This window comes from Botryllus schlosseri, chromosome 1, assembly GCF_051294905.1.
Source record: "Botryllus schlosseri isolate E-star chromosome 1, Bs_hap1, whole genome shotgun sequence".
Classification (NCBI taxonomy): domain Eukaryota; kingdom Metazoa; phylum Chordata; class Ascidiacea; order Stolidobranchia; family Styelidae; genus Botryllus; species Botryllus schlosseri.
In genome coordinates this window covers 31383686-31411219 of record NC_137236.1, presented here as the reverse complement: position 1 = coordinate 31411219, position 27534 = coordinate 31383686, and the positions used below count along the sequence as shown (strand labels likewise).

The 27534-nt window shown below is 39.8% G+C and overlaps 1 protein-coding gene across 2 annotated transcripts in view; it reads left to right on the top strand.

Moving 5' to 3' along the window:
• Positions 1 to 27534, top strand: part of LOC145447292 (uncharacterized) — a 272585-nt gene that overhangs the window by 73092 nt on the left and 171959 nt on the right. Inside the window, exons 25-35 of one of the 2 annotated variants that reach the window (XM_080325722.1) lie at positions 26 to 184; positions 244 to 346; positions 1386 to 1432; positions 5073 to 5144; positions 5227 to 5374; positions 10863 to 10970; positions 12594 to 12657; positions 14522 to 14608; positions 15130 to 15259; positions 17605 to 17762; positions 17824 to 18005. In XM_080325722.1, coding sequence (XP_080181848.1) covers positions 26 to 184; positions 244 to 346; positions 1386 to 1432; positions 5073 to 5144; positions 5227 to 5374; positions 10863 to 10970; positions 12594 to 12657; positions 14522 to 14608; positions 15130 to 15259; positions 17605 to 17762; positions 17824 to 18005 — 1258 coding nt within the window. The remainder of the gene's footprint in view (positions 1 to 25; positions 185 to 243; positions 347 to 1385; positions 1433 to 5072; positions 5145 to 5226; positions 5375 to 10862; positions 10971 to 12593; positions 12658 to 14521; positions 14609 to 15129; positions 15260 to 17604; positions 17763 to 17823; positions 18006 to 27534) is intronic. The other variant, XM_080325732.1, reaches the window with a different exon arrangement.

Genomic DNA, 27534 nt, shown 5'->3' with positions numbered 1-27534 from the left:
TATACAGTATCAAATCATTCGGCAGATCCTTCGGACAACATGTGTTTCCAATGCTTTACCGAGCCATTTGTCGTTGTACCAATTTCCAAGTTATGCGACGGCGTATTTGACTGCCGTGACCTCACGGACGAGTGCCTGTGCCCTTCGGCTGCTCGCCCGAAACTATGTGACAGCGTCATATGGGGTAAATTAGGTTTCTGTTACAAATTTAATCGATGGTAATGATTACATGTATTGTCACAGATACGAGTGTATCTGGGAATTCAAATCTACCGTCAATTCGATGTGGTAATGAGGGAGGTGAAACTAGAATACTGGTGAACGCAACTAGAATCTGCGATAGCAGGTATAGGATACCTATCAATTTCCGTACTGTCGTTTTAGGCTGTATATTAAACCCACCTGTTTTTTCACAAATGTGTTAATTACTTCCGAAATAGCAAACCTCCTTAAAATAACTTCTAATTAGAAAACTTCCACTAGAGACAGCAGTTTATTGGTGATGGGTACGCCGACTTGTGTCTGTGAGGTTCCTTTATCGAGGTTTGTAACTAAGTCACAAGATTCCAAGTCACAAGTCAATCTCACTTTTTTATAGTTTTGACTCGAGTCAAGTCGAGTCATTTTCAATTCACTAACGAGTCAATTCCGAGTCCAAATCAGTTAGTAGAGGATCATACTGTTTTGACCCGAGTCCGAGTTGTTATAGTCACTGTTCAGTTATCAGTTCAGTCCAGTTCCACGCACTTTTGTCAACTCTGCTCGAGCGATGCAGAATGGCTCGTATTCAAAGTAAATTAATTTTCACCAGTCTTAACAGTTTCTAGCCCTGTTCAAGTATCAGGACTGACAAACGAAATACCAATGATGTGGTAACTCTACTATTCTTCGAACTTTTATTGAAATTTCTGTCTTGGCCGTCCTAGTCTCGAGTCACAGGACTTGGTTCGAGTCAACCACAATGACTCGAGTACAAGTCGAGGCATTGCAAAAATTAACTCGGGCCAAGTCGAGTCATTTTACGCATTTGAAAAAATTGACTCGAGTCAAGTCGAGTCCCCAAAAACTCATGACTCGAGCCATTACAGCCCGGCCTTTATCCCATCAAGGTTTCGAATAGGACGCCATGACCAGCTTCATGATCCAGGATAACAGGAAATTATTTACGTCTCATTTTGCTTGCCTGGCGTGAAAATTAGACATCATTTAATTTCCACCATACTGCTCAACGTACTCTCGGCTAATCCCGCTATTTAAATTTGGACGATTGAGGCAGAATCTTTTTTAGAGTATTTTCTGACCTCGCTCACATCATTTAGAACGAATGTTTGAGATCATGTCATGACCCCATTGAAATAAATTTGTATACGATAACGTATTCATAGGTTGGATTGCCCGCACGGTGACGATGAAGCCCATTGCATGCAGAAAGGTAAGTTGGCATGAAAAAATTATAACGATATTGCATCGGTAATACACTTTTGGTCGGTAACATAACTATCTTATAAACCGAAATCGACATTCAACCAAAATGATTTTGTGCACTAGCGTTGCCAAAAAAGATGTCCAATCCACGGCAAGGACGTATTTGCATAATTTTTTAAATGATTGACAACGAAGTTGGACAGCGAATTCGCTCGATATAAAATGAAATAATGCTGCTGCATAATAAACGTTCAACATCAGCCTCAGACCAATTTTCTTCGAACGGTAATTTCATCACTACCAATGAGACATCCGCTCAACACTAATAGTATTAAAAAAAAAGTATAATGGAAATTTATACTTGGGAACAAGTAGAAATTCCCGTTCGGTACGAGATGTTTGCGAATGAATATAATTCCGATTTCCAGTTCAATGGTACACAGACCCTTGTGAGTTGATGATCAATTTGTGGTTGGTACATGAGTCGACGAAGGTTTGTCATAATCAAATGCCAATGTTGAAGCGAGTTCGGCTGGATGTAATGCAACAACCTGTTGATACCGAAATTATGTAGCGCGTCCATTCTCTCAGTATTTGGTTTGAGATCTGATTTTATTAGGCCTATCGTGACATCGATCACAACTCGAAGATGTTTGAGCCACAGTCATATTTCATATAAATTCTCATAGCTCCAGCATTGTAGTTAGGGATGATGTGAACCCCTGAAAGGTTCTGGTTATTGTGAACGCAAATCTTTTTGAAAGCTTCTGTGTGCACGCGAACGTGAATCTATCACGTCATGTTGCCAATTCCAACCGTACATTTCCGTAGAGGTACATATTAATGTACAAAAACTAAACTATAACGACAACTCCGGCCATACCATGCTACAATGCTGAAGTAAATGTTGACATTTTATACGTCACCTAATGTATCAACTGGAGCAATCCAATCATTCAAATGCTATAATAATTCCACAAAATAACTTTGCAAAAATTTTGACGAGGACTCGGCTAGACCGGGCAGATGAAAGACACACAGAATTCTACAGGGCTACTTGCGTCAAGAGATGGTCAAAGTAGTCAAGAAATCTACTCAAGTAGAAGTAGAAGAAGTGACGAAAAAAATCTACTCAAGTACGAGTAGAAGTACTTCTTCCATAAGTAACCTAAAACTACTGGAAGTAGAAGTAGAACTGGCTGACTTTAAATCCACTCAAGTAAGTAAGTAGTTTTGAAAACAGTCTTAATTCGTTCGCATGAACTGTCAAAAGCTGCAAATTGAGCTATGCGGAAAGTGCAGAGAGCTTGATTCTTATTGATGCATATCCCAGGAGGTATCAATTTTCGACAGAATATTCGCATCATGGGATGTAAATTATAGTATTGATATGAAAATGCGATACTAACCCTTGTTTACTATAAAACCCCGTCTTAGAGAATATCATGACACGGCGTCCTACCCCATATTATAAGGTCCCAAGTTTAGGCGAAGAGCAATACGGAGAAGTTATATCGGATACGGTTTCAACACTTTGCGCGATTAGTATATATTAATTACAAATATTGTGGATCGTAAAATTTATGTTTAGTGTAGCTTTATTTTCGGATAATAGAGGCATTACTATACACTTGCTTTTATGCTTCAACATGTATGTTCTGCAGACACAAGAACCGAAATTAATTAGAACTCAAAGTATGATACTCGGAATGGAAAGTGAAATATAAATACCACTTCTAAAAAGCGGAAAATATATTTCATGTCTTTTGTCCATAAAGCTTCAAATGTGATCTGCTAGAACAGGTGTAACGTTCAAAAAATCCTAATTTCCAGATTAGCAGGACACGTCATGGGCTGCTAGATTACGATATGATAGGTCACTGCAGTTTCTGGGCTTTACTTCACTTTTATGAATATTAAATGTTGATACTCCATATAAACAGCCCCGAAATTCCTCAGGCTAATCTTCGTATTCGGGGATTAAACTACTTCTACTTGACAAACTGAAAATAGCGAAGAGTAAGTAAGTAGATCAAAAAATATTGTTAAGTAGAAGTAGAAGTAGAGAAAATCAGATCTACTTGAGTAAGTACCAGAAGTAGAGTAAAACTACTTGGATACTTCTAAAAAGTAGAAGTACTTCGTTACTGACCACCTCTGCTTGCGTCACGTATTATCTGAAAAATTGAAGAGTAATCATCACCCTAATCGGAAGGATTTGGTTTTTATTATACAATGAGGATATCAAATCAAGACAGGTCCGGTACGCCTCATAGAACTTTTACATTAGAAGTCGATGCATTCGTTATATCAATTTCGTTGTTGGAAATAACTGATGTCATGGTTGACTAAGTACAAGTCATTGTTTCCAACATGTCGTGTGTTTCGCTCCTGCTATTGTGTGATTGCGGCCAAAACTCACCGTTGAGAGCCACTAAAGATTCACAAACTGAAAGCTGAATTATCCGAGCAAACTTTCGAGCAAATAATGTTTGGAATCGGTTAGATGCATGCTCGTTAATTGCTGAATTTCCATTCATGCGTCCAGCGCCACGAGGAGAGTGGTGTGAAATGGAAATGCGAAGAATTTAAAACAAAGATGACGTAATGAAATATGAAACCAGTTCGCAGTGCAGAACCTACCAAGGTTCGTTTGTGAACGCGAGCCTCTAAATTCCAGCGGTTCGCGCACAGAACGTGAGCGTGTACCTCACGTTCACATCATCCCAAATAGTAATGTTGTACGCATTCACAGCACATATTTTATATAAATATTACAAGGAGTTAATGAGCTGAAGAATTATTTCTCCAATGTTTATTGGCCCATTTGCAATTAAACAATTGGTATCACGCCGTTACGTTCCAATCGAACAATACGAATGAATTCTTCTGAAGCACACGAATTTTTTTTTCAGAATTTCTCTGAAAGGGAGCAACAGAGATCCCAGTGATTTGAAATATACATTCCTTATAACGTCGTTTTTAGTGTAAAAATTAAATGGTAATGTTTTATTGTTAATATTCTGTTAATGCACAGTGCATTTTCTGCAACAGCGATCTATAACATAGACTCGCTTACCAAACCCCTGGACTTCAACCGACCACAGAATAAAATCCGTGGGTCTCCAGGCCGAATATATAGACTCAAACACTATTGAAGAGATCAAATATCATAATTGTTAGCTGGAAGTGCATATCGTTTTGCTCTGGCATTATTTGCGATTGACGAGAAGGCGTAGAGGTACGTTCAGCAGCTGCAACACCAATTGATATCGAGCTCGTGTTCGATCAATACTTCGAGTGTTTATCCAGGGTACTCCTCGGTATCTTACAGAAAGCTTAGTACGAAAGTGGGCTGATCAGAACTCATAATAAAGAGTATCGGCCTAATATAAAATGACAAATGAATCCTAAGCCTTATGAGTACCAAAGCAATACCTACAACAATATCAAATTCTCCTAATAATTGCAATGCATTATATGTTATACATCTTTGAATTGGAAAAGGCGAAAAACAGTTGCTTAAAATTTATCACTGTTTGCATATAAATTATAAGCCAAGCATCAATAAGCTGGCAATACCCATCATTTGCATACAATAATTTTCGATGAATGAGGCTTGATTATGTATTTGTTGTTTACTTAAGAGCCAAGTGACGGTCCTTTTCAAGGCAAGAGAAAACTGGACTACGAATGCTACAGTCCGGTCGGCATCATATGTAAGTGCCGCATTCGATCTAATTACAAAACCACCTCTATACCGTGTCGGCAAATGTGATCAGATGTTGGTGGCCTATTCAGATTCAACAAGGTGTGATGGGATACCTGAATGCGAAGAATTCATGGACGAAGAATGCCGCTGTGACACTACACCAGAATTCTGCGAATTTATCGACGAAATCGATTATGATTTTAGAGGTTCTTACACCGACTTCTATGTCTACCCGACGTGAGTTACCATATATACTTTCATGAAATACGAGGTTTCAAGCTTTTATTCAGGCCGTGTGGTATTCGATAATAGCAACTAAGTTATTATGTAAATTCATATGCCGATTCAACTTACAATTAGAGCAGGGATCGGGAACATATAGCTTGCGAGCCATATGTGGCTCTTTTGGTGATGTGATATGACCGCCGCTAAATTTTTAATTCGGCAGGTAATTCGAAAATTTTTCAGTATTTCTGCAAATATTTTGTATAAATCTATAACGGACGGAAGCATTGCTATTGTGCAAGCTAAGCCAAGTCTTTGTTAGCATAATACAGTGTCGTATCGCATTTATTTAGTGGATCGGACCTTTTTTCAATATCCTAAACTCTATGTCAAATATTACCTGCTGATTATTGCTCATTTACCAGTGCAATACCTTAGGTGTTTTATTGATAGGGCAAATATGGCAACTTCGTGTTTTTAGCGGTCTGTATCAGACAAATCAAACCTGTCGAGCTCGATACGGAGTATGTATGGGTAGAAATACACGTTGGCACGTAGGAAACCAATAGGGAGGGTGTGAACCTCCGAAAGGTTCAAGTTCGTGTGAATGCGAACCTTTTTGAAAGGTTCTGTGTGAACGCGAACGTGAACCTCATGAGGTCATGTGACGTCATATTGCTAATTCCAACCCTACATTTCAATGAAGTGATAGTCTATATACGCGGTCGGGAACCTATGGCTCGCGAGCCGTATATGGCTCTTTTGGGTATAAGATATGGCTCTTTGCCAAACATTATTTTTCTTATTGAATTGATCAATATGGCAGCAACTTGTTAGTAAATTTTCATCACGACCATAATCATTCTTTATTACCGTATAAAAATGTCTTTGAGAGGTGAGGACAATGCCGTCTTCAGGGTTAGGGGCTAGGACTCCGTTTCCAAAATCCCCGAATTTAAGTTACTGTCGCGCCGGCGACCAATATCAGTATCAGTCGCGAATTCAATGTACCTGACTCGTAATCTTGGATTGGACGATACGTTGATTGATGAAAGAGAATAGCAGACATGGCGATGCCCATATGACAACGTTGTTTTCAAATACAGACTGCTTTCCAGATCTACGGCGCGAAATGAGCTGCCGTGGAAGTGACATTCACAATTACCATACAGCTTGAATTACAAACAACGCCATATCAATCCACGTCCTTGATTGGTTAGTCGCTTTGTAGTACCGGCGATCGAATGTAGGCGTGTAGCACAACGTTATATGTGTTCGCCCATTACTTTGAGAATTGAGAAGTCGATCAAAACAGTGCGACAGTTGCATTCGATTATAATCAGTTATTATAAATTCTAAGCGATTTACGATGAACTGTGGTATCAATGGCGAGTCTGTGGCCACCTTGGCCCGTCTGTGCCATACCTTTCGTTTCGGGCTTGTGTGTGTAATAGGTGTGTGTAATATGTGCAATATCCAGTCATCCAAGAACATCGACAAAGAATACCAATAGTAATTGAAGGTTTCAGAATTTTCGTTCACTCATCCTGACGACAGGTAAGGCACTTCCTAACTTGCCTCCCGTGACCGCACGTCACTGATATATCACACCTTATATTTGGTATATACTGCTGTAGTGACCAAGTTTAGCTCCACTTACGCATGTGATCAACTGATCTTGGGTTCTCGCATTCAAAAGGAGCATCACGACGAGGTTTCGTTCTCGCACTTTAGGTTTCGCATGCTTTAACAGCATAATTAGTACGAGTTTTTAATGAGAAAACGAGGCGCGCACGCCAATCCAATGTAGTGAGTTTACATAAGTGATATCATGACGTCACGAATTGTCCATTGTGACGTAACAGTTGATTGGCATGTATGACTCTTTGGGAGTTTAAATGGAAATAATGGGCCAATATGGCTCTTCGGACGAAAAAGTTCCCGACCCCTGGTCTATAATATTGTGTACGATACCTAGCGAAGCCTTAGGCCACATAACGCCACAATGCTGAAGTAGATATTGACGTTTTAAACGCGGCGAAATGTATCAACTGGGGCAATCAAATGATATAATATTCCCATAAATCAATATCTTTCGTCGCTTTACCAACAATTTCCACATAAACAAAGAATAAATCGTATTCAATTAATATATTTAACGGCAGCAATGTCTCTTCGAAGCCATTTCTCGCCGATAATGACGAAGACAATGTGGATTTGAGAACAGCATTGTCATACAGGCGTCGCCATGTCTGCATATCTCTGATCAAAACGCACAGTGCGATCCCTAATTATGATTCCCTGGCGCTCTATAAGTCCGGTTCTCCAAATTTACCAAGATATAAATTCATTAGGATTAATATATGGTAAATGCCGATAATGCAAGTCTTCTCGCTCAGACGAACTTGCGCGCAAGCTCTACTCCAGCATGCCGCGCACACACCTATATAATGACATACAGTCACTAATATTTGACGTTTAAGCAAGTAGTGGGGAATTTCGGCAGACTGGGGCATGGACCATATTATCATGTAAGACGGGTAACCGTCCGCGGGACTGCTTTAGAGTGTATATTGCCTCGACTTTTGAAGAAAAAGTGATGCAGCTCTCACGGGAATACAACAAGAAATACTTGACACAGTGCTCCATGCTCAACTGTCGTTTTTCATTATGTTGCATGCTCAAATGTCGGTCAACCAGCTTTATATGGGGGATCATTATAACATTACATCAGCTTTACACAGAATATATGGGGCACACGACGAATCCCGACTTGACTGGAGAAGATTTCTTGAGTACGAGAATGCCTCGTCTCGATTTGAGCCAAATTGTGTATTGACTCGACTTGTGCTTGAAACATTGCGCATGGTTCGATCTAGTCATATGACTCGAGTTTCGGACGGCCAAGCCAGGCATGTCATTGTAACTTCGAAGAAGAGTATAGTCATCGCACGATTGATATTTTTTCTATCAGTACTAGTACTTGAACAATAGGACCCGAAACTGTTTCGTATAAGACGAGTTAGTATATTATGAGTGTGAGGTATTCGACAATACTCAAGCATAGCTGAAAAAAGTCGGTTTAACATGACTTGAACTGAAAATTGAACAATGCAAATATGTCTTTGACTCAGACTCGACCCTCTTCATCGTGACTTGTATTCAGATTTGACTCGGTGGTGAATTAAAAATGATTCGAGTTAAAACTACAAAAGTAAGATTGACTTGTGACTCGGGACCTTGTAACTTAGTTAAAACCCTGGTATGAGTCATAGTGTAACCATGACGCCAAGAATCTTCAACTTTAACGTAACAGACTATTCTAAATCGCCGCATGTCTCTTTGGGAATTACAATTGAAAATATAGAGGTCTTATTAAGCACTTTCGACTAAAAAGGTTCCCGATCCCTGAACTGGAGCATCGGTTCTTAACCAGGGGCCCGTGAACTAAAGCAGGGGTACGAGATCAAATGTGGAATTATATACTTTAATTAGGGCACAACATTATTTTGCAAAGCGATATAAAGTAGGATCCTTTCAGAACGGATCCAGCAAACTAGAAGGTTTTCATGTCAATTGACTTCTTGATTTTAAAATGGGTACCCCTTCCAACAAAATCAAAAGTGAATAAGGATGTCAAACACGCGCATAATTTAAGAAATGAGTCAAACCGTCATCGCAATTACCAGAAGGAGCGGCATATTACCACTGTCGCCTGAGAACGATGGAATGCTTTAGCGTGCTGGTTTTCAATGCAACCTAATGATGCTAGATTAGTCAACGGTGTTTCGTAGTTGGCCATCAATCCTGTCAGAGGGCACACCAAGGCGTACGAATGTTCGGCGCACATGCGACTCCGCGAAGTGCGTTGTCGATAATCAGAGATGTGGCGGCTAAAACAACCTTCCCCTCAAAATAAACGATGATACGCACATTGGGTGAAACCTTCGAAAGTGATGTAGCTAGGCGACGACATAGTCCCAAATCATACAACGTGAGCCCGGCGGTACAGCCGTGACGCGCAAAGCCATAGAGTGCCCCGTGAGGTGATGCGAATAGGGAATCGGTTGCGTGTCACGCGTGGCTTCTTCGATTCAGTTAACTAATGCGATTCATAAAGTGATCAAAACATCGAAAAACAAATTTATAACAAGGGAACAATTATAACAACAAGTCGTTGATAAATCTTTAGAGTAGACGTGAAAGTACGATAAAAGCGTTAACACTTTATCAACTTGTAAGAGTATGAACACAAAACCAAGTACTCCGGAGTGTAAAGCCTGGAATAGACGATCCGTAAACGCGTCCGTCTCTTATTCTCTTTATTTCTCTTCTCAAACGGATGCGTGCGAGTATAGATAACTAACCTACGTAGGTTAGTTATCTATAGTGCGAGAGAGAAGAGGGACGAGGAAAAAATGAGGAGCAGAAAGAGCAAAAGTGTGAGAGCTCGCACGCGTTCCCTTTCACGCGTATTTTCCATCCGCTCAGCTGCGTCAGCTGGTCTGCACTGATAGGGACAACGCACTTTCTGAAGTTGCAGTGATTAATCATGCGATTTTATGCTATTTTCAGTTGTAAAACAAAATGAATAATATAGAAGATGATAATCTAATTACCGCTGTGTATAGTCGTACAGATCTGTACAATCACACCGATCTAGTCTACTATAACAAGGTAGCCAGGAACACAATTTGGCGAAATACAAGCAATTGCTTCTAAATCAATACTAGCTATAGTCTTCAGGATTACCGGACCACGACCTAACATCGACTTCGCCCTCCGTCACATACCACCTCATTTTGTCGCGTGCGTCTTATATTCTCTGCATTACTTTGAATTCAGTGTGCATGCCTCTTATTTACTTCGCCTAGGCTAAGGTGGGTGTCAGATCTTAATGGCTACTCCAAGTTGTTTCGACACCTTCCTATCTTTTCATTGTATCGCAATCTTGTGATGTTTTGAAACGATGAAAATATTAACAAACCTGATTGATTGATTGGCGTGATATTGTTCTGGGATTTGGACTTGAATATATGTAAAGTATGCGGACTGCGGAGTCTTTGCATTCTCGGCATTGTAAAGATTGTCATTCAGAATCCAACGGGGAAAGACATAAAAGAAGCCAGAACACCTGAAAGTTGAACATTTTTCTTCCTAAGGCTTGATATTTTAACCACTAAACGAGTTATACCTCTATACCAATAAACCCTCTAGCTCAAACACCAAAGCAACAATAATGTCAGGCTCAATATACATTTGTGAATATCCCCCCACAATCCCAACTGTGCAGGTGATGATCATCGATACGTGACAGTCACGGCTGAGCGCATATTGTTTACTACCCTTGCGATGACGTATTCTCACTAACTCACCAATCCCACTAAACGCATGCGCTCCGTACGGATCGTCTATTCCAGGCTTAAGAGTGCTTCTAAACTGACAGACCTGGTAGCTATAACCCGCATAGGCTGACATATATGTATCATTCTCTTCAAAGTTGCAAACGCATCGAGTCGGGATTGATATTTCGACTTTCACTGAATATGATGTGTGACGGAACAGCCAATTGCAACAACTATGCAGACGAGCGTGGATGCAATTCAAGGTGAAATCAAATGTTACCTATGAGTATGAATTCGGCAAAGTGTTTGCTTAGGTTTTAATTTGCACAATGTACGGGTGTGTTTTGTCGAGCCAGTAGCATTAGATAGAATAATAAAGTAATGACTCAACGTAATAACTTATGAAAGAATTCGCACTGTCTTCATATTGACTTTTATTACAGGCTGCCCAAATTTAGAAGTGAATGAGATACGTCTATTTCTATGATACATCGAATGTGCAAACTCTATTAGACTCTAACAAAGTTGTCATAAAGTCATAAAGCCAAAATCTACCACAATACGCTGGCGCACAAAATCAGCTTTGCGTGATAGTGTTTGAAAAATGAAACCACTGTAATTTTGACACAAACGAAAACATTATGATGGATATTAATTATAAATCAGTGTCACATACGCTGTTCCCATTCCGATTTCTGTTCAGAAACGCGAGGCTTCACCTTTGCAGTGTCATCGTATTGTTCTTTCGAAACGCAACAGCGTGATACCAATTCCTTAATTACAAATAAGCTAATAAATATCGTCGATAGACCAGTCTTTTCAGGTCGTAGTTTAGATTCCGAACCCCAACCTCTCCTTCGTACTCTACTGCATACGACGAACCACCACACCAGTCGCAATTCGACTACTTATCGGGCCTGATTGCCTGCAACCGAAGACGGGCGTGTCATCAGTCGGGCGATTTATATTTACTTGAAAACGGGAAATTTTGACCGAAAAAAACTAATTTTGATCAAATTAGTACCTCATCTACGTACATTATGTGTTTTCCCACATAATGACAGATCTGTACCACTTATCTTCAGTGCTAGTTGGAACTGTTTGTTCTTACAAAGTATTCTGGTCTGAAAATCTTTTTTCACTTAATTTAAATCTGGAACTATGAAGAACTCCTGCTGTTACATCACGCATAAAGGTAGAAATAATAAAAATTTGTTGTAGTACAACGAAAGATACTTTCATACATTATAGGGTAGAAAGTGTCTACCCTTACTAAGTAGCTTGCCAAGAAGGACAAAGAACGCTCAACAGCAGCAGTTGTTGGCTGGCAACCCTGAAGTTGTGCGTACACCGCCGGCGACACTCCGTGTTGCTTCATTCTGACAATGTTCTCTTGCATCATGCGCTTCTTGATAGATGAGTAAAAGCTCACGCAGTCTTGCTTCAGTTAGGATGTTGCGGTACGTTGAGCATAACGCCATGTGAACCTATTTGTTTCATTTGATCGTTTCTGATTCATAATGAGCAGACAATGGCCTTCTACAACAATAGGCCTATAAAGTATAGGCTACAAGCTGTAAAATGTCAAATGGTATGTTCACCGACCCGACAGTAATAACATCTACGATACAGAAGAATTGTAGACTGCAAAAATATTTTTACTTCGTAAAAAATTATTACAATTTTCTTTACTTCGTAAAAAATTTAGACAATTATTCTGAGTTATTCTGTCATTTAAAACGAAATCCCCCTTATCATCTAAAATCATATGTGTTAGTTGAGTGACTGTCTCTTGACTTACGCGGAGCCTCTAAAACTGAAACTCATGAAACCAGCGAAACAGCGGCTCGGAAGCACTGCTCTTACATTGTTAATACTATTTACAGGTTCTATTGCACCGACAAACCTACTCCAAATATTCCGATTGAGAAAAAGTGCGACAAGCAAGCTGTATGTTTGTATCTTAAGTTTGCCATGATTCTTAAACATTCTCTGTCGAGGTTATAGCACAGGTCCCTGCACAGTGTACAATATGTTGACTGAGTCTATATGGAGGAATATTTTTTCATCTCAAAATTTTATTCTCATTTATGGTTGTTGTCATTGATCGTTCACATGAAAGATCAATATATTTACCACTGCTCTACCTTCTCACACAGCATCGCAGTCACGCTATGATGTAGATGTGGAACATAAAGATAATCCTTTACTATACTCCATATACAGTTAGATCACATTTAAAACAAATGGTTGTGTAAAACACTTTGTTTAAAACATGTTTTAAACCGTGTTTTGAACAAATGCCTTTTTAAAAAACGTTATTGTATTTTTTAAGTTGTATAATTATGCCATAAGTGTGTAAATACTTTCCAAAAACATATTGTATGAGCCTACGGATGCCCATTACCACCCGATATAGCCGACGTATACGATATGGGATGGTTGAAACCCTCGAAATAGTCGGTTCAACAGCTATAGTATGTTGATATAGATTGACCATTGCTACGGAATGAATTTTCTGATGATGATGACAGCCCACCGTCATATTGCTGCATGACGATGTAGTCTTTGTTAAAGATATTTTTGCTCCGTAGGGGAGATGTGGTACCGATGGATCAAAAATTGCAAAATGATCTCTGGCCCTCAAATCTTCAGCCGAGAATAGCAGATCTTTTGCTGTCTCAACACTTCGATACAAGATCTACCTATCGCGGACATTAACATGGATATCCGCCTTTTCAAAAAATATTGATAAACGTTTAAAATTTGTTGCTCTAACGTGTCATGGTCCCCACCCGGTGGGTCCAAAGGCACACCACCATGGGACCTATGAGACATACGCTCAAAAACTCAAATTTGTTAACTTGTTTTGTTGTGTACTATAAGCTAAGCTACAGCAAGCCAATGAAGAGTGTTTCGTCACGACCTTCAAGAATAAAATAGATTATATCAACTCAAACGTTGGCATAAAATCATGTTTTGATTTAAGCCCAAACTTACAAAATTAATGCCACATACATATTACCCGCAAATCGACATTTTGACTTTCGAATACCTCGTATTAGCGACAAAACACCACAGGTAACTATGATTTACAGCCTATATATATGTAGGCGAGTTTCTGTTTTTAAGTGATTAGTTGGTCCACCTATTTTGCTTGATTTGGCTAAGGTACCATAGGTCCCCCACCCCATAAATATTGTAATTAAATTGAAAATAGTTCACTCGAGGATGGTATTGATTCAAAAAATATGTGCCATTATATACCCTGATATAAGCCCTACACTTCACATCAAAAATTATGGCGGGTTTGTTAGTCTGAAAGGGGATATAGAAAAATGCAAATGTCGATCCAAATTTACTTTACACCCCCTAAAACGTAAATCATTCGTCACAGACCCCATAACTCACGCCGGTCGAATTTTTTTGCATGTGGGGAAAGATTCTGCCAGCATTTATCTGTAGAGAAATTCACGGAGTGTAATCATGGAATTATCATGGAGAATTTTGCAAGTATTTTCGGTCCCAGTGATCCATCGGTACCACATCTCCCCTATATGACAGGGGTTGGAAGTCTATTTCGTCAAAGGAGCGATATTTACCCTGTATTTTCAAATGCGGATATCAATCCACTGTGACGTCACAACAGAAAATGCGTGACTTTAGGGCTTGGAAAAAACAAGAAAACAATAAAAAAACATGTTTTAAACGATGGCCTGTTTTCAACATGCTGGTTTTAAATTGATTTTTGTTTGAAACACAACCCGAATATATAGTATGTGCCTTCAATTGCTTATATATATTTATCGAACAGAATTGCGACAATGGATCAGATGAGGAGGGGTGTTCCCATTTCAGCTGCAAGGACGAAGGAGCATTGCAGTATATTTCACGAGATGCAGTAAGACTTGTAGGCCCGCTGATTTAAACACATCCTTTAGCCTGAATTCAAATCAGCTGATGCACACCATCAAAATATGACGCAAAGTTGTTCTGTGCATAGTCGTTGCTATCCCGATACAGGTCTTCTTCGATTTTACACAACTACGCAGATTTACATCCGCTGCTATGTAATTATACTTGTCGACTCGCATCAAAATTAGTGCGGCTCCTACGCTGGTTGATGAGCGCCTTCATGATATTGAGAAAAACATTAAAATCAACTGTCACTTGTCGTATGGCAATGTGTATTTGCAAACGAAAAAAAGAATTGAGTAATTTGACTCGGTCAGCACCACTAATTATATTATTTCCAATATATATCTGTGATGTCGATATTTCTATTACTTACCTTGTCTAGAGCATTAATTTGTTTTCGGAATCTCGCAATTTCAACGTGATATTCACGCCACGCCTATCTGATTCAGCTTCCATGAAATGTATTTAAATTTTACTTAATAAAATGTTGTCGATCAAATGCAGGTGTGCGATGGAATTAAAGATTGCAAGTCCGGAATCGATGAATGTCAGCCGGGATGCGTTGACAGTGCTTTTTCCAATGAAAAGTCGATGATAACCAGTGAAGCGATTCTCACGCTAAGCTGGATAATAAGTAAGCTGATTAGTTTGATGTTGCCGTAGAAAATTTGCAGTTATCGTCACGGCATCAAATGTAGTAGCTTTGCTTGATACAATAATATTAATGATCAACGACGCCGTCTGGAGCTGTTGCAAATTGCAAATAACACCATACTCTATTGTTTCATTCTGAAAGTTCAGTAGAATATCGTTGGATTTACACAACCAAGTAAGGCCTCTGTTGACGTCCAAGCTACAGGCTTACCACCAATGTTCCCTCTAATTTTTCAAGAGTCTGCGCAAACACGCCAACTCACTGCGCAGGCCCTCGGACAACAGTGCGCAACCACCCTCCAATAGGGTGATAAAACTAACTACTGGGGGGGCTGCGCCCCCCAGACCCCCCTATACGGCTCTAGGCTTCTTCCGGTACTTATCATGTACATTGGGTGGCCATTTAGTAGTAGCGACCCTAAACGCGCGAAGCGCGAAAAAATTTCTATAATTCATGATTGCATCGGCCAATATGATCTGGAATTGCATATATATTGCTATCAATTTTTGTCCTCTTCCTGCTCACATAATCAGATTTACCGGTAGAGCTGATCCAGGGAGGTGTGTTGGAATAGATAGGCCCTCTAAATAATAATAAAACATCTTCGGGCGTACCCGTTGATATAATGACTTCGTTACATGATGCTATTTCGTGACCCCCTATCTGCTATGTCAAAAGATATTGAAATCGCCAAAACGTACTAAAGTAAAAGACGTACACGATTTCAAATTGGTATTTCTTAACTGGAAAATAATGTTCCCTCGATATGGCATTTGTCTTGTTGTGGGACTCGGATCGCAGGACAGGAACATTCGGCGCCAGCCATTTAGGTGCCCATGGACATGAACAATTACACATATAGTTGTATATATCGAAGTTTTCGGTCAGCACCGGGGCAGTCTTTTTCGCCCAAGGTTTTCTCGCTGCTGATCGTTCTGGCGCACTTCTTGGATTCGCATGTTACATAGCCTTTAGCTTCATATGTCTCGGCGCGTCATGATGTGGTAACGACCCCCTTCGAGCTCGGCTCCTCCAATTGGGGGGTTTAGGGTGCGAAAGTTACGGTCCTGAGTAAATCTTACGCAATGTTCATGCCACGCGGAGAAGACTATTCGTTAGTTTCTCGCAGATTAACTTCGAGCTAGCCTATTGTTATTTATAACTTTGTTAAACCATGTTATTTCGCCATTCCCAGAAAATAATGCGCTATTGAAATGATATCAGTATCGCTCACGTGTACGAGGCCATACTAAAAAAATATCTTCCGTGAGGCGCAGGTGATTATGAACTCTCATTTCTTCACGGAGCGCAATAGTTACCTTTGCGGGGCGCACTTGTACCTCGGTCTCAGACTTCAGTGATAACATTATTTGACCCTGGCAATGTTCCATCTTAATTTTCACGAATCTGCGCGCCTATGCGTGGTCCATTGGACAACAGTGCGCAACAACTATTAAAAAAACACATCACTTCTGATTTTTTGTGCGCAGCGTAGATTTTCTGTGCGCAGATACCGTTTCAGCACTGTGCATTTGCGCACGTGCGCAGCTTAGAGGGAACATTGCTTACCACATATCCTGTTTTCTCAATAAAGGTGAATAGTCCTCCGTGGAAGTTGGAAAATTACCAAATATGTCGTATGCATTGCATTTCGAGTAAGTTTAATATACTCTCAACAAGTTCTTTAGACGAGGCGCTGTATTTATTTCCGAAGATATTACTCTAGCCACCAAAGATGCTGAATTGATGGTTTAAAAGAGTTTTGAGTTTTGATGCATGTCACTCTCCCTTTTACGTTGTTATTGCAGAAAATTTTTCGTTGTTATCTGTAACATGTGAGATGTTGCAATTTATCAGGCAAATGTTCGAACTGAACATACCTACTATAGTTGGATCAGCATCAGCATCTTGACAGATGTATAAAATTTCAATGACATTTCGTGTTTACAATTTACGAACTTCTGAAAATGATCATTCCTCATTGGCGAAAGTTACAGGATCCGCAAATTAGCCATGGACTGAATCTGAAAACGAAAATTGATTCGTTGTCTGTTATTGTACCTTTTCCGGCGACTACTAAGGAAATGTAAACCATCATCAAACTCAAATGTAACAATTTTACTTTCGTTTTACTGGCTGGAAAAATATCTTTTTTCGGGTGCTGAAAATATGGTAAGCTTATCAAACTATCAAATGCACCTCTGCATTATTAGTTTATCCAGTTCAGAATGCATTGCTATATAATCAAGCGACAACTACCTTAAGATCTCTTGTTGATGCTCTGCGGATGTAGAATAGCGAGGGTCCTGTTTATTTTTTCTCAGGCTCAGGGGCGATAGTCGGGTGTACAGGGGTGATAGTGATAACTATACGGGCGGCGATCAAACCAATATTTTCACGTGATGTTGCAAGCACTTCGATACGCACCAGGCTCGTTGGCAGATTGATACTAAGCCTATCATTCTCTGATTTACTGGTTGGGGTGAGTATGATTTGGGTGCCATTTACTATCGGAAATCTACAATGAGCTTTGCCCTTTTCAGATTTATGCATTTTCGATATCCATAAAGGCTTCGCAAACCGATGCCGATTATTGTCAAGTCGATCGTGAATGGAGAAGTAGTAGCACTTGTTCCGCTTTGGGTGCGATCATGCTTATTGGGTCCGAGCAATCCGTCTTCACAATGGTAATCATTGCAAGTCACAGACTACACTCTGTTATGAGGTTTGTTTTGCATATTTTAAACGGAAATGTTTAAACAACCATTAAAAGGGGGCACGTGTTACGGGGAGTTGTATCTCGGGCTGTTTAAAGTGGGTCTTTGTGTGAACCTGTACCGTGTTGAATTGATTGTTCGAGCACAACCTGATATGGAGACCTAACTGCAATATTGAACTGGATATTTCCGAGAGATGTGGTATCGAGGGATTAAAAATTCCAAAATGCTCTCCAGCCCCCGAACCTTTACTCGGGAGCAGCTGATCTTCTGCTGGCTCAACACTCTTGTCCAAATTCTGCCTACCGCGGGTAAAAACATGAATAGCAGTCTTAAAAAATATACGGGAAAGTTTAAAAATTTGTTGCTCATACGTATCATAGGTCCGCACCCGTTGGGTCCAAAGCATGACCTGGGGACCGATGGGACATACGCTAAAAAATAGAATGTCTCAACTTTTTTTTGTGCTGCGCACCATAATTCAAGCTACAGCAAACCTAAGAAGAATGTTTGATCGCTAACTTAAAAAAATAGAATAAACAATAATTATAATACGATATCATACCAGAGGAAATTATGACATACAGCCTCTCCGTAGGCAGGCCTACTTCTGTTATTTTGCTCGATTTGGCTATGGTCTATCATCGGGGCCCACTCTATATTTTTTTAATTGAATTGAATGTAAGTCCACTCAAGGGTGATATTGAATAAAAAAGTATGTGTCGTCATATAGCATGATACAAGCCCTAAACTTCATATTAAAATGATTGTTGGTTTGTTCTTGTTGAAGGTTTTACCGTGAACTATATCCGTCGAATGAAATTTATTTTAAACCCCATAAAACAGAAAATATGTGTCACAGACCGCATAAAACGCGCAACTCGGAGTTAATTAGATCTAAAGAAAATTCCTCCGGCATGTAATTACAAACACATCCTCCGAGTAAAGTCATTGAATTATCATCGATAACATTGTTCAACACTATTTTAGTTGCCTTTGATCGGACAATTGATATTGACTAACTTTGGGCGCTGAATTCAAAAATGACTTCCGTTTTTCTCTATCACGTCATTTTTTGGGGTTAGGCACCCACCACATTGTCTCATAACCCACATAATAGCACTATTTTTAATATTTTGTGTTTATTGTATAAAGCGTTTCAAAAACCACAAGCACTCGAAAGTAGATCAATAGTCTTCAAATAAACATATGCACTGCTTTATTTGGTTGATTTAAACTGATATTGTTTCGACATGACAAATAAACTGCGAGTTTTAGGGTCTAAATTTACGCTAATAACCTATAATTCTGTAGGTTGTCTAGTTTGATACTCGAGCAATAGTCAGCTAACATATGTAAGCTCCAATCTTCTCTGGTATCTTACCCCCATCATCTTCAGATGTTGGGGGACATTTTCTCTTTGTCCATCTCTGACTATATCAATGTTTTTAGGAAAATTATTTAGATATTTTACCCTTTTTGAATGTCTGCTATCCGACATAAAGATATGGCAGTAACAAATGTGTATCAGGGTTACATGTGCAGAGTGCATCCTTATTGTCTGACCACTAGAAAACACAATATTTCGGGCAACTCTGAACGGCGGACCGCGGAACAGCGGAACATGTACTATTAAACGGAGGACCGAGCGGAACTGCGGACCGAGCGGACTATTACAAAGACCACAATATAAACGGCGGACCGCGGATCAGGCGCAACTCGCAAATGTCGCAATATTCCTATCTTCTCAAAGGGTGCCATTCATTTTGGCAATAAAGAGCATACCAATTACAGATTACAATGGAAAACGACAGTTGAGCATGTGACACTTTAGCATGCGTCACTTCAGCATGTGACTTTATAATCCAAAAATCAACCCTAACCCGAAAAATAACCCTGGAAGTAACCGCTATATAAATCCCAACCCCGAGCCTTACCCTAACCCAGTGGTTCCCAACCGGGGGGGATTACCCCTTTGGGGGAAATTTTGACATTTTTAGGGGGGAATCTGGCTTTGACATTGTATCGGAAGATACACTGGGTTCACAAGGTTTTTAGATTTTTATGGTATAGAACTGTTAAGTAGAAATTAGTTCTTTACAATTGTATGTTTCTTTGGCGGATTTCAAGCTAGGAATATGTTTAAATGCCTTCTGTAGCTATTATTACCCATGGTAAAGTGAGGCTCACGAGACGATCTCATTGGGTCTGCGACAGCCTCTCGACAAAATTGCTACTAAGCAGGAAACCATCAAGCCGAATTCAGCACAAAGCCGCTAGTGACATTTGTTTAACTTTTTAAGCCAACATATGAGTTAACGTGAAAAACTTACCATACCAAATTCATCGATTCAACTCAAGTCCAAAGCAAGCGGACTCGGTTATTTATTTTTCATCAACGGCTACCCGATCGGTCAAAAACAGGTCAAATTTGACTGTACCTTACCAAAGTTTAGTGCGGTCCGGATTCGCCTTAGTTCGGACGTATCTGAATATGTTTGGCCATTAATTGCTCAGTCAACACATGGTTGCGCGTTAAAAAGCTCATTTATTTAGTCACAGGCAAATGGTTCATAGGGGGCGATTTTAGCTCAAATATCGGCCAAGGGGGGCACGAGACGAAAAAGGTTGGGAACCACTGCCGTAACCCAACCGTAAGTCCATCCCTAACCCACTCCTAACCCGTAATTTCACCCACATGCTTATGTGTTGCATGCCCCAGTGTCGCATGACCAAGTGTCGTGTGCTATAATGCATCATGCTCATATTATGTCCACAGACCATTAAGTACAGTACCATATAGTACAAAGCGACATGGAATAAAGTAAAATTGTGTCGTAACTCGTAACTAGACGTTGGAGAATTACATTACTTGACAAATTTTCTAACAAAATATAAGCTTCAACAAATTCCAGGAATAACAACACTTGATAAAATTGCGAGATGCGCCTGATCCGCGATCCATGGTTTACATTGCGAATTTTGTGATAGTCCGCAGGTCCGCTCGGTCCGCCGTTTAGTGTTGCATGTCCGGCTGTTCCGCGGTCCCCCGTTTAGATTCGAGCTATTCTATTACGGTCCGCTCGGTCCGCAGTTCCGCTTCGTCCGTCGTTTAGTATTGCAAGTTCCGCTAGTTCCGCAGTCCGTTCGTTTCGCCGTTTAGAGTTGCCCAATATTTCAAAGCTGACACATCTGATCCATTTGTGCTCGTGATCTTGCAACAATTCAATGTTTCTGTATTACTCCTAATGTTTCTGTATTATTCACGAAAACTAACTGAGTGTGAAATTGTTACTGCACCTAAGACTTTGCCACTTTGGAGAATGGCACACTTTAGAATCCTTTTTGAGCTACCCATAGGCATTTTTCATTCACTTGACTTGTAAATCGAAATTCCTAACTCCTCCAGTAATCCATGGTAACGGTATCGTGGCAATGCCGGTATCACGGCAATACACAAAGCTAGCGAAAGTAGGCCTACGAGGAAAAGTCTGTTTCTCCTGATCGAAGATGAGATACCTTCTCTACCTTGCCAAGTAATCTTTTCTCACTTCATAAGGATTTTAAAAGTTCCGAAGAATTTTATTCCAAGTCCCAAAGCTTATGTCAGACCAATAACTCGTTTTGATGGAATACTCTACGTTCTGAATCAACTTCGAGCTCAAAATCTTTATCATTTGGCCTGCTATCCCTAAGATCTTCATCTTGATCCAAATATTATCGAGCGTATAGGAGTTTCAGGTTACACTGGAGAAGCTGAATTGGGCATTGGACCTATAGCTGATAGTAAATGCCATGTTTATTTTTCTTGCCAAATCCTGCAGTTTGCATTAAATATGGGTGTGAAATATCCTCGGATGATTGCATCTTCTGACCATAAATGGGTGAAAACATCGGTCTAGCTAGATCGATAAGAGTACCTTTTTCCTACATAATTCAATCGAGTCCTTGACTTTATAACTTATTATATGGTTAAAGTGTGGATTTTTATATGATATGGAGAAGTAATACGGCTAAATTCTTGAAAATTTGCATATTTTAGGCATATGTCGCAGAGCAAAAAATTGACGTGATAGAAGAAAACCAGCGGCATTTTTGGAATCAGCACGCCAGAATTAGCCGAAATCAATTGCAAAATCAAAGTCAACAAATTGTTCGTTTAAAATTGTAATTTTCGGTCCCACTGCTTCATCGGACCCACATCTCCCCTAGTCCCAAATTACTCAACCCGATTCATCGCAACAGATACTGGACTCGGATTCGAGACTAGAAACGTTCTGTTACATCCTGGTTGCCAGCAAGAAACAACAATATTATGATGTTCTAAACATTGAACGTGATCGACTATCGCCGTCGTAACTATAGTTCAAATTTATAGACTGATCAATTGTCTTTTATTATACCTTCCCCTAATTATTGAGCTAATTTTCGGTTATTTTCAGACCGTTATCTCGACCGAGAATTGCTGCCGCAACTATGGCAGTTGCCATTTCATGGGTTGTATCGATATTGCTTGGCACAATCCCACTCATTCCGCATATCGAAGATTACTTTGTGAGCAGCGTGGCGTAAGCATACTACGATTTTCATGCTATTGATCTTGCTGATATTTGTGACTTAATATATATTGATTGAGTATAGCCTACTATGCTGTCACTATATCGCTTTAAAATATGTATTTGTGTGCTTTTGATTCATTCAAAGACTTCTTATTCGCGAGTAGCAATGATAATATATTTCATTTTCAAACTTTAGAGATATTTCGAAGGTAAGGACACTATTCCCGCCATTGAACGTTGTGTTTTGTCATGGCATAACCGAATCGCAACTCGTACATGACTGCGACAACACTTCAAGCACCATGCCATAGAATCTATGGCATAGATTATAGTGCTCTTCAACCTTTTTCGTCCTGGTACACCCTTTTAACGTTTACTCGAAACTCGTACACCACTGACCAGATAACTCAGTAATTCATCAGTATAGTAAGCCAAATCCAGGGGAGTTTTGACACCTTGTTATTCACGGCCGTGTTTCGATTTCATTTATAGCATACGGTCGCATTCCGGCGGATAGTCGTCGCGACCCGTCTAGTCGTCATATATTCATGTTAAAGTGGCTACTGGGAACTTCGCACCGCAGACAGCGCTTGTGGTGTTCTGTGCCATCACTCATCTCTTGAGATATACCTTGCGTATAAAAGTTTTTAATTGTAGCAGCAGAACATCCCCGCAGGCGTACCATCTATGCACCAAAATCGCCAGTATAAATGTTAGGAAAAGTTATCTGGATACCCATTCTTGTCGTGCGGACAGCGAAAATATTTTAAGTCAGTAAAATCTATTTCGTCGATAATGTTAGTTGTTCCATACATTACTGTGTATTATTTATCCATTTTTTGCCCAGGTTATCAGATTAAACGATAGAGTTGATGGTCTTCGAAAATTTTGGGCACGAATTTATGATGATACATCTCGCGGTTTTTAACAATCACTTTGTTGCATGTTGTTATTTTTGACCTCCTATCAGTATTGTAAGCATAGTCGAAATATACATTGGAATCGGATAACGAAAGAGAAAATCTTTCATTCGTGAGACGCTCACGATTCCGATTTGATTTGGTATTTCTTTATGGGGTGCATCATTTTCCTCTGCGGTTCGCATTCGTACGGGGGACTCAGATTACACTATTATATTAAAAACGAAAATTCCAAGTCACTCTGAATCGCGCAAAGCGCGAATAAAATTGTTAAGTTTAAAATCTCTCAACGATTTGGGAACCAATTCGTTAATTCAAATTGCATATTGACGGTCGCCAACACACGCCGCATAATTATTCTTTAACGGCTGCATGTCACCGTACGTCTGCAGGTTGGCCACCTCTGGTCTGTTGAAATAAGGATACACAAGGCTGCAACTTATTTGCAATTCTAAATACTAATTAGGGCTCGAAGTTAACAGACCACCTTCTAGCACAGTGGCTTTTAAACGTGACCCCCTGAGACACCCTGTCTACGCCCGTGCAATAATGTTCATTGCGCTATCTATAATCATCTCGCAGATAGTACCAATTCACTATTTCTAAGATATCTCGGTGCATGGTTTCCTCAAGAATCATTATAGACATATATCGCAAGCGGAACATATGTCAATTTCATCCTGATCTATTCCGAAAGGAGCCAATTAGTAAAGTACCAACGTTTAAATGATGGGGAGAAACTCAGAAACATATGCGTAGGATATCACAAAAGGAAAGTGACTTACAAGCTACGTACAGCTGATACGAACATTGCACGGTATTGCACACCCGGTCAACATGTTCAGAAGCATAAAGATGCCTGTTTATTGTGATTGCTAGTCATCGTTCCATTTTAATTCGGATCTGGTACACCCCTCTACACCCCATCTGAGTGATCCACCCTTTCAAAATTTTGGTGCATCCAAGGGTGTACGAAACACCCGGTTGAAGAGCCCTGCCATAGAACGTCAGTTATACAAATCGACACATCAACTTGGCTTGAGATCAGATCCAACAAGAAATTGTTATTTGATTTTGCAGGATTTGCGAGGCTATATAATTGTAATAACGTCACAATTAAAAAAGCCTAATGTAATGAATTCTCATATTCGTGTCTGATAGGTTCAATGAAAACCGAATTTTCAAGGTGGTAAATTACCACGATATACATCATATGAATAATTGGCTCAGCCTCATTCAAACTACTCCTCAGCCGCAAGATGGGTACGTATAAATGCACATATCAATTTGGCATTTACTAACTTCTCCAAAAATAAATTGCAGATCCACTGAGTGGGGCCGATTGAAGAACATGATTCTTTTTGTAAACCCGAACATGACAGTGGCGTATGAATTTGGCTACTATTCGAGTCACGGCGTTTGCCTTCCGACATTTTTTCCCGATCCATCTGTCGACAGGGCTTGGGGATATTCATTCTTTCTGCTTCTTCTGAATTTTGTAGCTTTTCTGTACATGCTCGTTTGCTACGTTTTGTTGTTCAGGTAAGTCGTTGTCGTTACGAGCTAACATACACTCATATCTAGCTATACACACTAACTATTTATAGCTAACTAACGAAGTGTAAGCAAGATTTTTCAAGACCTTTCATTCACGCAAGTAAAATTTTTGTAGACACGCTATGGTCACTTCCGCCGCGATTGATGCAAACGCCAGCGAAGAAAAGAACAATAAGGAAAGCAGGAGACTACAACGCAAGCTGACACGAATCGTAATATCTGACTTCCTTTGCTGGATACCAATTTGTATCATCGGTTTCTTGAGTTTCAGCGGTAAGTGGAACATCTTTAGGTTATGTTACTGAATATACGAGAGTGACGAACAGTACCTGCGCCCAATCGCTTGCAAATTTTATAGCAAAAAAATACAAATCATGGATTTGTGCGTATGTCACTTTCTCACATCATTGCGAAAGTCAATTTATTTGAAACGCCAAATCATCTCAGCAATATTAACTGATTGCGATTTTCCAAGGTGAATTTTACATATGTAAGGTAAAGTCCAGAAATAACATAATCATGATGGCTGAATAATTTTAACTTGGGCATATTCCAAATATAATATATTCTCATTTTCATGTTGTATTGTTATGAACGATATATCCTTATATGCATTTCTGCTGAACGAGAATCATTTTTTACTGATGTAACTATTTGTAAAGTTCCACGTATTTAGTGTATTCTATTCCATTTGTGGATAAAAATGTGTAAAATAAGGTAAAATCTATCTCCATTCGAATTCCTGGATAACTCACTTATGGCAATGAAAATGTATCATCACGTAAATCTTGTGAATGTCGAATGTGTTAATCACTACTGCATATGATTCCACGTTTAACGATGTTTTGGCTCTATCGTTTAGTAAACTCTTCATCATTAAATAAATTGCTGATGAACCAGTACATATATTTTAAATTTCGTACAGGGGTTGACATACCGAAAGATGTTTACCTGCCGGCGGGTTTGCTTATCGTACCCATTAATAGTGCGTTGAATCCGTTGCTCTATTCGGATCTGCCTGAAATTATTTGGAACAAGATTAGGAGGATCGGAAGACCAGTACCAGCTTCCGCTATGGATGAAACCGAGGCGGTGGCAATGACAGAGAGATGAAGTGTATCGTTTGGGCATGAGCAAATGGTCAAACAGTTTCAGATAATCAACTGATGTATATACCCCATGCTAATCAAATGCCAATCATGGAGCACATGTATTAAATATTCATGTAATGAGCTTGTTGTCACAACATTTGTTCAATTTTTCAGTGATGATTTTTCGGGCGTTTTCATCTTGATAGGGTCCTGTGTTAGCGTTTCGATAATGACAATGACACTTAGTGAAAGCAATGATGACGCTGAGGAATAAATTGAAATTACAGTTACCTTCGTCGAGATGTCCTCGTTATAACGATGATGATATAACATATCTTAACTGTCTATAAATATAGTTGTCCCGAGTCAATGTATATTTCACGCAGTCGCGGCTCGTGACAATATCGGGTGGTGGGGCAAGGGCTGCAAGCGACTTTTTATCAAGATGACGTCACAATGGCGTTTTCCAACGTAAACAAGTAACTTAATGATGGTATGGTAACATGAATTTCCCGACAACAGTGATTTTAACGTATGTGCCGCGAGAGGTCTGCCGGTGAGCTGTGACTTGAAGTGTGGTAACTGCGTAAACGGCGTACGGAACAAAGATTCAACACGGTTTATGTTCGCACTTGACCTGACTAATTATGTGCAGAGATGGAAATGACTATAACTCGAGAGATTGCGTAAGCCTAACTGGAAAGGTCAACGAGTTCGGACACATACGCAATTTTTATCTCATAGATTGGGCCTGTCATATTGAATCCAAAACATCATTCTGAAAAACTAAGAATAGCAGCCTCGGAAATTCGGTCCCGGTATATCATATAGGACAGGGGCGGGCAACTTCTCGAGTCGGCGGGCCGGATATAGGAAAATTAGGTACTTGGCTGGTCGGATTGCTGAATCGATACAATATTCGCCCATTTATCCACATTCCACATATACAAGGAATAAATCGCATTTAATGAATACATTTTAACGACAGTAATGTCACTTCAAAGCCATTTCTCGCCCATAATGACGAATACAATGTCGATTTGAGAATAGCATTGTCATACAGGCGCCGCCATGTCTGCTTCTATCTGATTAATCAACACACGGTGCAATCCTCAATTAAGATTTCAAGGAGTTCGATAACCCCGGTACCCCTAATTTACCAACACATATATTCGTTAGGGTTGAGTAGGTGACGAGATAGCATCGTTGTTCAACTGTGTGGCCTGAGAAATCTCGATAATGAATTCATGCGGTCCGCGACCTCTACGAAATTTGAAAAGTGGCCCGCGACCCGTTTTGAGTTGAGTTGGCGACCCCTGGTATAAGCAGTGTTTTCGTCTTACAAAAGCCTAGAAGTGTGCCGTGCTACAAGTCGGCGGTTACAGAATGAAAAATAAGAAATATCAGCCT